The sequence below is a fragment of the Wyeomyia smithii genome, chromosome 2 (genome assembly GCF_029784165.1).
Source record: "Wyeomyia smithii strain HCP4-BCI-WySm-NY-G18 chromosome 2, ASM2978416v1, whole genome shotgun sequence".
Classification (NCBI taxonomy): domain Eukaryota; kingdom Metazoa; phylum Arthropoda; class Insecta; order Diptera; family Culicidae; genus Wyeomyia; species Wyeomyia smithii.
This window is the reverse complement of record NC_073695.1, coordinates 111,781,178-111,794,290: the sequence shown is the minus strand read 5'-3', so window position 1 is coordinate 111,794,290 and position 13,113 is coordinate 111,781,178. Positions and strand designations below refer to the sequence as shown.

The 13,113-nt window shown below is 38.8% G+C and overlaps 1 protein-coding gene across 7 annotated transcripts in view; it reads right to left on the bottom strand.

The window, feature by feature from the left end:
• The window catches only part of LOC129722848 (5-formyltetrahydrofolate cyclo-ligase), a 47,722-nt gene that overhangs the window by 23,447 nt on the left and 11,162 nt on the right, over positions 1 to 13,113 (bottom strand). For 3 of the 7 annotated variants that reach the window (XM_055676647.1, XM_055676645.1, XM_055676650.1), the window contains 2 exons: positions 7,205 to 7,328; positions 7,026 to 7,139 (listed from right to left, as the gene is read on the bottom strand). In XM_055676647.1, coding sequence (XP_055532622.1) covers positions 7,026 to 7,139; positions 7,205 to 7,318 — 228 coding nt within the window. In that variant the 5' untranslated portion in view covers positions 7,319 to 7,328. Of the gene's footprint in view, positions 1 to 7,025; positions 7,140 to 7,204; positions 7,335 to 7,390; positions 7,410 to 7,524; positions 7,548 to 13,113 lie in introns of those variants that run through there. The other 4 variants (XM_055676646.1, XM_055676644.1, XM_055676649.1 and 1 more) reach the window with 3 other exon arrangements.

The window sequence follows — 13,113 nt, the reverse complement described above, 5'->3', positions numbered from 1 at the left end:
GCTCAATTTGTTTGAAAAATTTGAAAAAAAAAACACAGACATATTTGCGTCTCACAAAAACGGGGAGGGGTCCAGAGGGGTGGCACCTTTACCAAAACTTAGAGCAACTATACCCTTGACTAGAATTCCAAGTTTTCCCAAATCGGCCATTTCAGTGTTGAGCACGAGCATTTTCAAAAAACAAGTTTCGTCCCGGGTCTTTACGGGTTAAGTACGAAAACGACATTGTTTAATTTAAAAAGGAACAATTTTTTCTTCCTATCTAACTTGTTTCACGATTTTTAAAAGAAATGAATAAAAAGGACATAGATCAAGTTAATAGATTGTTCCTCTCTAAATTGAACAATATCGTTTTCGTATCCGAAATTCATAACGGTAAAAATTGTTTCATTATCACCTTAACATAATTTATAAATTGTAAATTTATTTCAAATCGGGTGTTTTCAAAGATGGAAATAACTTTTCTATAAAGCAACATTGTAGAACAATCTTTAAATATGATACGAAAATTAGATATCTGATTTCATAGATAGCTTTGGTCACCCTAACAAACAATTTTATCGAAGAATGTTTTCCTCTAGAATATTATTCTTGAGCTCTAGATTCAAATTTCTCTAGAGATACTATTCAATTATCTTTTTAGAGTTTGAAACTCGTTCCCTAGAATGCTATCGAATGGTTTACCCAGCGTCTCCACCGATTCAACAGTAGTGAAAGGTGGCGAACGGTTAACGTTAACAATGAAGTGAAAAGTGTGAATTGAATTGCGTTTTTGAAATGGCTAGGGACATCAAAATTCACAAGAATGGTTAAATAACTATAATCATTCATTTTGTTTTTCAGCTTGAGCTTTAAGGCCGTATTGTTTTCACTTTTGTCGACCAGTGTAATCAATGTCAGCTGTAGAGAAATATCTTGAGGGCTGAATTTAGGATTGTGGGGGCCAATCTTCTTGCGTGAGGATCCTTTTCAGTTGTCAAAATTTCAGTCAAAGAATATGTCATAAAAAATTATAAGTCAGTATTATAATTATTATAATTAAAATTTCATTAAAATTTCAGAAATTTAATTTTTGCCTTTCTCTTGCTATTGAATTTCATTGTAATCGGATTTTTAGTTTAGAGGTTATGTATCAAAATGTAAAAATCACGAAATATCAATATCTCAGAAACCACACAACCGATTTTAATAAAATTGATTTCAAATGATCGGGCTGTCTCCAGAACCCTTAGCTTTTGAAATTCTTAATGAATGAACATATGGTTCAAAAGTTATGTAAAGAAAAGTTATCCTGAGGTTGTTTTAACTCACTCATTTTTTCTCAGAGATGGCTGAACCGATTTTCACAAAGTTAGTGTCAAATGAAAGGTCTAGTTGCCCCATAGGTTGCTATTGAATTTCATTGCAATCGGATTGTAACTTTGTCCGTTGTTCATGAAAATGTGAAATCAGATAATGAAAGTAAACATATTGACTTCCTCCTAACGATCACTGGCTAATTAAAAGGTAGAAAAGTGATCCAAATGGCCGAATGTCATATACTACTCGACTTAGACGAATCGAGCATTTTCTGCATATAAGCATGTATAGGTGTATATGTTTGTGTGTGGGTGTGTACGTGTGTATGTGCACCTTTTTTCGCACTCACTATTCTTAGAGATGGTCTGACCGAACAGATTTCAATGAAATTAATTGCAAATGAAAGGTCTAGTTGCTCTATAAGACTCTATTGAATTTTATTGTAATCTGATTTCAAGTTTAGAGGTTATGTATCAAAGTGTAAAAACCACGAAACATCAATATCTCAGAAACCACACATCTGATTTGATTAAAATTAGTTTCAAATGAACGGGATACCTTAAAAACCCTTAACTTTTGAATTTTATGAAGATTGAACATGTGGTTCAGAAGTTATGGAAAGAAATGTGTTCTGGAGACTATTTAATCTCACTCATGTTTCTCAGAGATGGCTGGCCCGATTTTTATAAAATTAGTGCCATATGAAAGGTCTTGTTGCCCCATAAGACACTAATGATTTTTTTTTACAAACGGATCATTACTTTGCCTGTAATGTTTAAAAATGTGAAATCCAGCTATGAAAAGAAACATATTCCAAGACAACTTACTTGGACTCACTCATATTTCTCTGAGATGGTTGACCCGATTTCCACAGAATTAGTATCAAATAAAAGGTCTACCTACCTCATAACACCCTATTGAATTTTGCAGTAATCGGACTGTAACTTCGTCTGTAATGTATCGAAATGTGAAAATCACGAAACTTCATTATCTTAGAAACTACACAACCGATTTGAACAATATTGATATCAGATGAACGGGCTAGTTAAGGGTTAACTGATGAATTATGATTGAACACGTGGTTTAAAAGTTTGGCTGCCCCATACGTTACCTTATCATTTGATTGTAATCAAACTTAAGCAAGCGTTATGTTTTAATTTGTAAAACAACGAAAGTCTATTATCTCAAGTATTACTCGACTTATTTGAACATAACTAGTGTCATACAAATGAGTCATCTCTCAAACTTACAAATAACAAACTTCATAACAATTTGATATGCTGTTTAAAAGTTTTAGAAAGAAAAGAAATTCAAAGACTATTCAACACTTTACCTGCTTCGATCAATATATATGGCTCAACATGATTTAAATGTGGTATCTGAACTATCTGAACGTTCCCGGCATCGCTCGTGATTAAATTGTTCGAAATTAAGAGTCATTGCTTTTATTTCGCTATTTCTTAAGTACTAACATTACGTCAAATTTCATATTTTATACTTTAATTACAACATCAATATTTTAGAACCCAAAGAGTGGATAAACATTTATTGGATTTAAGCATTCATGTAAATCTATTTTTACAAATAATAAGTTTGAATGAGAAAGGCTGAGTCTGACCGCTAGGTGGATTAATTTAGGTTTTTTGTGTTAGTCATGAATCATGAAGGGTGACACACGTGTGGGGGCTTTTTCAGTGCCGTGCCATGGGATGTGTTGGGAAACGGTAGAAAATCGAGAATTACTTGTCAAAAGTTAATTTTTTGACAGGGAAAATTGATAGCAACCTAATAATCATGAAATAAAGTCTGCTGTAACATGTAGAAAATAAAGGTCTGATGTTGTTTTAAAAGTTCAGTTAGAATATCAAAGGTATAGTGGTATAAAATATGAATTTTAACGACAAAAACCTTTTTTTACCATAATTGAACATAATCAGATAACTTAGCAAGATTGAGAAATACCTACTTAGTGTCTTCAGCAAATGTTATTTTGGAAAACATTGCCCAAGACGGCGATCAAATATATTGATTTTAAAAAAAATATTCTTCTTATCTCATTTGTAGGGGGATTCATCACAGATCTGTTAGTGTCTGAAGAAGGGCCTTTTTCACTCTACAACTTTCCCGAAGACAGTATATTACTTGGTCGGTGGAGGACCTACCAAAACTAAATCTCGATCGCTGGGCAACACCATCGGCGATCTAGTGAGGGTGGGCAACACTAACCTCTTTCAAACGGCTAGCACGGCCGTGAGCTGCTTTCTCGCTCTCAGGGTCGGCTCTGACATCGAAGGGCTGATCAAAGAATTGGATGTTCGGGCAATAAAAGGACAATAGTTAATTTTAATACTATATTAATCTGCTATCCACTTGCACGATCGCAAGTCTTACTGTGCCGGCCGGGCTTTCACTGCTGCTTCTGTTGCTTCGGGTGCTGACGATGCTCGTTGCTGCTGGACTTTTATGCTGCTTGGCTCGTTCACGCAGCGGTTAACGCTGCGGCTGCCTCTGTTGCCGTTGATCGGACTCTGCTGCTGTGGCTGGGTACTTAGGGAACGGTTTATTCCCGCTCTAATGGGCTAGGGGTTTACGCTGTCCCATCTCCGGTGCGTTTCCTGGGCGGAATAAGGCTCTCGTGGCCTAATCAGCTTAACCCGTCCCGTGAAACCGGACCAAGGGAGTATTTGCCGCCAAGTCGGCTGCTGGTAACCGCTTACTTCCGATCTGTATCTAAGATACAATTCCGGGTCCTGATTATGCAAACACGTGGGATAATTTTGGGGGTTAGACATTGTAGGGTTAGGGCTACTGGGTTTCTAATTCAAGGTCCGTTGGCATACCTGATTCGACAATTCTCCGAAAATTAGCACAATTTGCTTCACTGTCGTAATATGAAGAGGAGTATCTTCTTTTTATTTTTAACTAACTTGAACTTTATTTTAAGGTCACTTAACTATTAGCACATTCGACCTTTCTCTGATGGTAGCACAAGTGTAAAAGGCCTTTACTATTCGTGGGACCCAGTAGCTTACCCCAAATTTCCCCTTTTTTCCTTAGTATAAATTTCCTATTATAACGCCGGGAGCATTCTTCTGACAGCCTACTTGGGTGGTGCATTTTATTCAGCAGCATCAGGGTTGCGTATCGAGTGGATTTTTTCCTAACTGTTCTAGGGGAGTGTATATTCAATTTTAAACTATCCTACTTTTAGCTTTTAAGTTTTTTAATAACTACTTAACAAAAACGTATTTAGACAGGCAAAATGAGCAAAGTGCCTCAACGGTAACAAGTGTTGCTCTAAAATGTAACATTTACGAGAAAATGACTTTTGACCACCTTTTTTCATTTCTGGACCAGAGTTCGTGGGGCGGTGGCCCTCTAGGAGGTGACACCCATGAGGAAAATTTTTATACGTGTCACCTTCCAAAAGGCGACAAAATTGCACATAATCTTAACCAATTTTTTAAAAATGAGTAGATTCAATGCAATGCTAGCTCTTACAATTTTTAATAACAAAATGATTTTACTGCAACCTGGTGGGGTGACACCCAGGGGGAAAGGAGTGACACCCAAATTTTCCGCCACGGGTGTCACCCGGTTACGCTACAATACTAAATCCGGCTATGGAAAATTCGAAATCGGCCACGTGGTCGGCCATTAGTGGCTCCTACTCACCTTCGTTTTGAGTGTAAACAATGAAAAAAAAGGGAGAGCAAATGTGTTGGTGAAATAATTTTTGTCGGAAGTAACTGGAGGATGCTCCAAAATTATTTCTATATGTTTATTATGAATTTCTTGAGCATAGCAGCCTGACGAGATAGGAATTGCATAAAATATTTCAAAAGGGTATATATTCGTTTTGAACATTCTATTCTCAAGTCTTGAATTTCTGTTATAAACAGAAAATATGAACATTTTATATATTGCGGTTTAATTGTCCGTTAGTCGGGGTGAGACTGTGCCAGTGGGGGTAAGATTGAGCCATCTAACCCGTGACTTTTCTGGGTCAGAAGATTAGTCTTTCTTGAATAGGTATTCAAGGAAACTTATTCAAGAAAGATTGGTCTTGTGATCGCCATGGGATGATTGACAATCAATAGGTTTGTATGGCACAATCTCACCCCCACTGGCACAATCTCGCTGCGGCTTACGGTATTACTTGGAAATAATATTTCAATCATTTAAACATAAATAATCAACTAAATCAGACCATTTTTTTATTGTTCTGCATGCAATCCTTGAATTGAAATGTTTGTATCGTACTAATCCCAAGTTTTTAAACCTCCTGGTGTCAAATCAGACACATCAACATTATTAACATTATTTAGCTGGTTAAAAATAAGTTAAACTAATTTATTTACCACCTCAAACTACAAAAGGGTTGCAAAAGAGTCCGCCTCCTCGTGGAACAACTTGGGTAACGCTAAGTGGACTCAATGATCGCTTGTATGATGCGATCTAATCCCTTATCGGTGGCCTCCTTTTAAGTAAGTACCGCATCATCAATATCTTTTCTAGTATCCCCAAGTTACGATGAAATGGGCTTGGCCAGCAATGATGACTGTCAGGCCTACTTTAGCTAAGATTTGGTTTCAATGTTACTTCCAAACATCGTTTCTCAAGCAATCTTAGTGGAATTGATAGTCATCAGTCTACAATCTTCGAAATATGACACACGTACCCTACGCTACTACGGTTTATTTTTCACCACAAACTACAAAACTAGAATTCGGGGAACACATGCGGTTTTCTCTGAATGAAGCACTGATAAGCACAAGAAACCCACGGTTTATTTGGATTCCAATGCAGCTTTTTCGTATGATTACTATCAAAACTATTTACGTAGCGTACAGCAGTCGGTTCCAAGAATTTATCGTTTATTTTAATAAAAGTATCCTCAAGGAACCACCTAGATGCAAATATGCGCACCAATTAAATACTAATGGATACTTTTACAACTCCTACGAATCGTTTCCGACGGTTCAGTGATTGACCTCCCATAAACTAAAGATCTAACAACTCTATCGTGAAGACGTTCACTTTTAGGATAAATTCGATAAGCAAACAAAATGCTGATATCGGGCATGAGATGTGCGAAAAACTTCAAACATTTATCAGTTGGTAGCTCGGGGAACCTTTTCAATGCTACCGCTCAGTAGCAATCATCGTTTCCCCCGTCTGCTTCATTGAAAGGGTCAGTAATTCGCGAAAGTGCAACATAGCTAAAAATCGAAACATAAAAAATGCATAGGTATGTAAAAAAAGGATTATAAAATGAGTTAAGAGCTTTTTTTACAACGTATCTAACAGTGAGGTTTTTAAACTACGCGATTATAATTAATGCATAACCCGACGTTCTCATAACATATTCGGAGCATTATGAGTTGAGATTGCTTCAAAAAGCATATACCTTCAGTTAACCTCGAGGCACGGTGTTGGTTTAACTAACTCTGAAAAATCTTGTTTATTATCCAGTTTACCTATTCCGATATGTAACAATATGACCAGAAAGTGTAATCCGCCTCTTCCTCTTTCAACCTTAACTTAGTTATGCACAACATGTCGGATTCAGGAAAAGCAGCACATATTTTGGTGCACACGCAAAATGTGTTGGAAACCTCTAATTCACCAGAGTTTGGTTACAGTATTAAAGTTGAGAAGTAACTCCCAGCGGAAATTAAAACTCATGCAGCATAAAACAGTGAGAACTATGATTTTATCTTTACCTGTTTGTCTTTTTGAAACAGTTCCTTCAGCAATGGAACGGTACCAACTTCTTTCTCGGTGCTTAAATAGATGCTAATTCGTTGACTGCGTTCGCAGGCGGGAAGCTGTAGAATCTGTTGTAGACGATTCGGCATTACAAAATTGGAATAACAAAGAATAGCATCAAGTTTTGTCACACCTTTTCGGTAATGATAGCGGTTTGGGCAGCACGGGATGCGGGCGACATTCTGCTAAGTGTCTCCTTTAGTTTCACACGTAGTGCGACTTTGGTTGGATTTTGCAGCTTGCTCATGGTTGCGGTTCTGGAACTAATTTTGATAGTTATAATTAAATGCAAAATTTAAAATGAGTTTGTGAGTGGAACCAGTAATTAGAAATTCCTTTATTGAGAATATTAAGTGGTAGAGCTTTCAGTGTAATTTCTGTTCAACGTTATACAGTTGTTTGCTGCTAGCATTGTAAATGTCTTTCAATCGGACAATCGCATCTACTTCTTACATAATTAAGATAAATGCTGCGGTTCTAGTACATAGTATATTGTAGAATAACTTCAAATCATAACGTATATTATTTATTTGATATAAACTATATAGCGGGAAATTGAACTCTAACCGAACAAAAAGGCAACTGAACACCACAATGCTTGCAATCGCTTCGATAGTATCGTTTGCTCGTAATAGTATTGAAAGCGTTCCTTTGTGGCTCCAAGATAAAATAATTCGTTGGTCTGCGTAAACTATTTCATATCCAGCAGTCCCGTTCGGACATGACCGAAATGAAGATAAATTTGATCAATCTTTCTGAATGAGGGAAAGAAGTTTCCCGCAAAATTGCTCATATAATCACCAAACATCTTTTTATGATTCTTCAACGTTACCGTGGGCCAAAAGGATTTCAATAGCATTGTTATTGCTAGTATGAGAGCTGCTAAGGAATCTACCAATGAATGTCATTAAATGGAAAAAAAAATTGAATGAATGTTCCGAGAAGGTGTCACATAACTTGGTTTCTAAAATGAAACGTGTTTGGTTACTTATTGAAAGCTTTGCAGTTTCGCATTTGACCTGTTCCTAGATTTACTTAGAAAACTCTTGGATATTGATTTACAGGATTAAACTTGTGTTTCGTTAAACACTAGCCTTTTAATGGTGTTGGTAAAAATCAAATTGATTGAAAAATTTACAGTGAGACAAAAGTTTACGCTAAGTTTTTGCAGTTAGAAGATGAATGTGTTTTAAACATTTCCGTCATCTAGTGCCCAAGTTCACCTTTCTACGAGCTACAGCAAATTCACTTTTAATCTATTTAAACTTGTTTGAAATAATTATTAGAGATTCATAGTAATTTTATTAAAGCCCGATGAAAGGTGAGCTTGGGCACTAGCGGGTTAAATTATGATGTTTATGTACAGGAACTACAAGAGAAAACCCAGCTGCAAGCGTTCTACTCCAGATATGTTCAAAACTGCTCGACAAAACCTTCGGGAAGTATTTGCGAAGCGTCCTTTTGGGGTAGCCTAAATTTGCAAAGTTTCCCATTTCAATACCAAACAGTATTGTTTACGACAATAATAAAATTAATTAATTTTAACTACTGCTGGAAAGTTTTCAAATTGCACTAGTTTACATTTTTTTTTTCTTTAATGTTCACAACGAAAATGATCTGAATCTAGATTTTTAGTGTTACGTAATTTGAGTACGACGACTTTTCAGTAGTAAGAAAATTTGTTTTTCGATGTAAGTGAATTTGCAAGAGGGCTTCAAGCCAAAAACAGAGTTCGATATTGATGAGCATCCATAAAATCCCACCATGGACTCCCAACTATCTACTTCAGGGCACGTAATGGAGAACTATCTGCTACAACAATCTCTTCATCATATTCTCAAGAGAGCAATCACCAAGAATATTCCTGAGCGCAGACCATTGAGTTATTTTGACGTTGAAGATAGTCTGAATTTACTGAATCGTTAGACGGAAGACTTGGTTGGGAAATGGCTGGCCAGTGCACTTGCAGGCATAAAATAGACTCCATTATGGTCCGTAGTATCCTGCCCAGCAACTCGTGGTGGGACCTTGGTCGTACGCCGACACGGAAGGGGTAGGGGGGCTGACTTCCTAGGAGTAACCCAATCCAATCTGTCTGTTTCCAGGTTAGGGGCGGCTAACAACAGCGTCTGACCCAGAGCGGGCGGCTGAATCAAGAATCGTGTTGTCTACAACGCTATAGCTAAGATGGCAGCCCCTTCACGAGACTCGGTAGCGTGGCTCTAGTGAGGTAACTTACTTAAACAATAACAATTACATAGGAGCAAACATGAAAATATAACTCGAAATATTCGGCATGGACCTAGGCAACGAAAAACGAACCACGAGTGGAAACTCGGTACCTGGAGCTGCAAGTCGCTCAATTTTGTCGCAATAGGGTGATTTTTGAGCAGCTGGAACCCCGAAAGCCTGGCATCGTGGATCTGCAGGCGATCTATCACAAAGGTGTGGGAACTACGTGGCGACAAGGTCCAGTTCTACCAGAGCTGCGGCGCAAAGAACTGGTTTTTGTGTGTTGGGCAGAATGTAGAATCGTGTGATCAACTGGAAGGCGATCAACGAGAGGGTGTGTTTGTTGAGGGCAGGCTTCGAAACGGCCTGCATTTTCATTTGATCTCGCTTCCTTAGCGTGTGTCACAGTAGGCTTTCGCTCGTTAGTGTAAAACAACCGTCGCCTCTCAAACAAAGGAAAAGATGGTCATTTGACACTCGCACATTAAAGAGATGAACACTGTCATTCGTTTGGCGATGTTATTTTGCCCTATTTCTGCCTACTTCGTTCTATTATTGCAAGATCAATGATATAAATAATTCCCAAAAAAAAAAACGCACTCAACGTGCGTAATTCTCATTTCTAGAAAAAATGTCAAAATACGTTTGAGGAAAAAACGTCGTGATGGTGGTACTCGTTTGACATGTTTGTTCAAGAATGTATTAAGACAGCGAGTTATGGTAGCGTCATAGAAAGAACAAGACAATTATCGCAGTGAAAAGTGGGTCTACCGTGACTATTTCGAAGCCTGGTTGAGGGGTAAAGGTAGTTTCTTCAACTACAGTAACATCAACTTGCACTGCCCGTAGGAAGGTAGACCTGACGACGAGAAGGAATTAGTTTTTCGAAGCGTTCTACGCGGATTTGGAGGCAACATACGACAGCTGCTCGCCACGGGACATCAAAATTGTTATCGGGGATATGAACGCCCAAGTTGGTAGGGAAGTGATGTAAAGACCGGTGATAGTGGCTCACAGCCTACACTTCGCAGCTAAGACCTGATGTTTAGAACCACCTTTTTTCATGCAAAAATATCAAAAAAGCCACCTGGCCACCGAACAAGAAATCAAATTGGATACGTTCTCATTGATGGCCGAAATTTGATTTTTCGAACTTCAGAAATATACACTCTCTTCGGGGTGCGGAGCGGACTCAGAGCACCACCTAGTAGCAGTGCAGTGCAGAGTTCGTGTTTTCTGATGAGAAACTCTTTGTCTTGCAACAGCCGCACAATGTCCGAAATGATCAGCTGTGCGCGCTGACGTTGACCACTATCCCTCTGTTCCTAATAAAAATACCGTAATTCCAGAGCGTCGCGTCGAAATAACTTGAAAATCAACGCCGCCGATGTTCTGGAGAAAGTTTCGGCATCGGTAATTTGGGACCTCAACGGGAAGAATCATAACATCCTTCAATAAGACGGGGCACCGGTTTACAAGGCTAATATCGTTCAAGCATTGTGTCGGGAGAATGTGACAGATTTTCTCGATAAGACTTTGTGCCCTTCCAGCTCCCTCGACCTTAATTCTCTGGACTTTTATGTATAGTCGTATATGGTGGCCACCTGATCAGAAGAGCGTAATTACAAAAATACAAAATTCTATCAAAAGAAGATACAAATAACACATCTTGACAAAATTTCGTATTTTTCCATATGCTTTTGATAACAAAATTGAATCTGAATGGGTTATAATAACAAACTTTGAAATGCAGTTGTTCTGAGGTGAGTCTCACAAACTTTTCGTCTATCAAAAGCTGTTGTTTCTAACATACACTGTTCTTTATGCTATCTTATTTTGTTAGAAGCTGATACGTTAGTAACACAGTTTGAAATGGGTTTGATACTAGTAGAATAATTTTTGTTATAATTTCTGTTATTTCAACACATAAAGGGATTAGCCTAGCGTAGTTGGTAACGTCTCCGCCAACCACACTGGTGGCCTGGGTTCGAATCTCACCGCCGACATAGGTGTCGATGGTTGTAGGGTGGCGTGATCCACTCACAACCAACCCAACTGGTCTAGAATAACCCTAGCCGACACCGGGAATCTCTGAGATCACGTCTTCCATCGCATGAGGAAGTGAAGCCGTTCGCGTTGGTCCGTTAATCAACGGGTCGTAAGTAATCAACGGGTCGTTGTCGCCTCCCCGGGCGTCGGTGATTGGCACAACAACAGTGGCGGAACTAGACCGACAAAAATTAAACGAGAATAAAAAAAAACATCTAACGAGATCAAATTAAAAACAAAACCTGAAAGGATTTTCTTATAACAAACTAATAACTTCTGTTACTTTTTTGTTCTGTCCAACTAGAAATATCTTCACAACAAATAAAAATATCAAACCAATATATTCTACAAAAATGCGAGGTTTGGCAAAATAAACAAAATCTTAGAACATCTTGAATTGTTTCGACGATTACAGAAAAAGTTATGGACAAAAAACTCATTTTGAGGAAAGAAGGAAATGTACCATCATGGACGTTGTTCCACGTTTGTCTTGAGGGTGTAAACGAGCGGGCATCGAAACGAGAGGCACGATTTTCAGCAAAGGTAGTCAACTCATAGGCTTCGCAGACGACCTCGACGTTATAACGAGAAGTTTTGCAACGGCGGAGGCAATCTACGCCAGACTGAAGGTGGAGGCTAGGAGAGTTGGGCTGAAAACCAGTGCGCCCCAAACTAAGTAAATGAAAGGTAGAGGCTCGAAGAAAACCATTTGCCTCCCAAGGACGGTGATCATGGACGGCAAAGAGCTCGAAGTGGTAGATGAGTTCATATACTTTGGATCTCTGGTAACCGCCGACAATAACACTCGTAAAACAATCCAACGGCATATTCCAGCTGGAAAACGAGCCTTCGTAGGACGCTTCTATTCACATTGTGCATCTGACGAAGGTCGGGACGCTACGATGGGGTGGACATGTCACGAGGATACCAGACGACAATGCGGTAAAATCGGTTCTCTTCGAGGACCCCACCGATATCAGAATCAGAGGCACTCAGGGTGCTAGGTCGCTTAACCAGGTCGAGACACCTAGGAAATTGGCGATGAGTAGCCCAGGACCAAGGAGAGTATAGAAAAATTTTCGATACAGCACGAGCCACCACGACTCTATACTGCTGAGGTAAGTTCGATGGAAAACTTTGATATGATTTGACAATTAGGCCGATACAAATTTCATTTTCATTTTATGTCATTCTCCCCCCTCCCTCCCCCTTCAAAAGTGTTGAAAAATGTGTAACCTTTAGAAAAGTTACAACCCAAATTCCAAAGTTTCGGTTGGAGATTTGCTAAATTAGATCTGAAGAGAGATCGACTCTGCGGTTAAAAGTTATTATTAACGCAAATAACCGTCTAGCATTATATGAAATTACTAGCAAACAATGAAGCTTACCAGACTTGGTTAACTGGCAACATATGAGTAGGCACGGCGTAGCGAGATGTAATCGGTTGCCACGCCAGATTTAAAAAAAAAACTATAAATCAAAATATGGGCAGCGTAGCAAAAAGACCCGATGTGCTACCAAATGGAGACCAATTACATCTCCGTACGTCAAACAGGAGTTAGGTAGGGTTGAGTCTGGTATGCGTAGAGAGATGTGAGGAGACTCTTCTGTTTGTACGGAAATGCCGACAGTCTAGACGTACACCAACCAACTATGCGTTCGAGAAGGAAGCATGCATCGAGGAGTGACGACGTGCTGTCTTGCGATTGGTCCGACTGTGAATCGGGAGAGTAACGCCAGCTGACATGCGTTCTGAGGCGT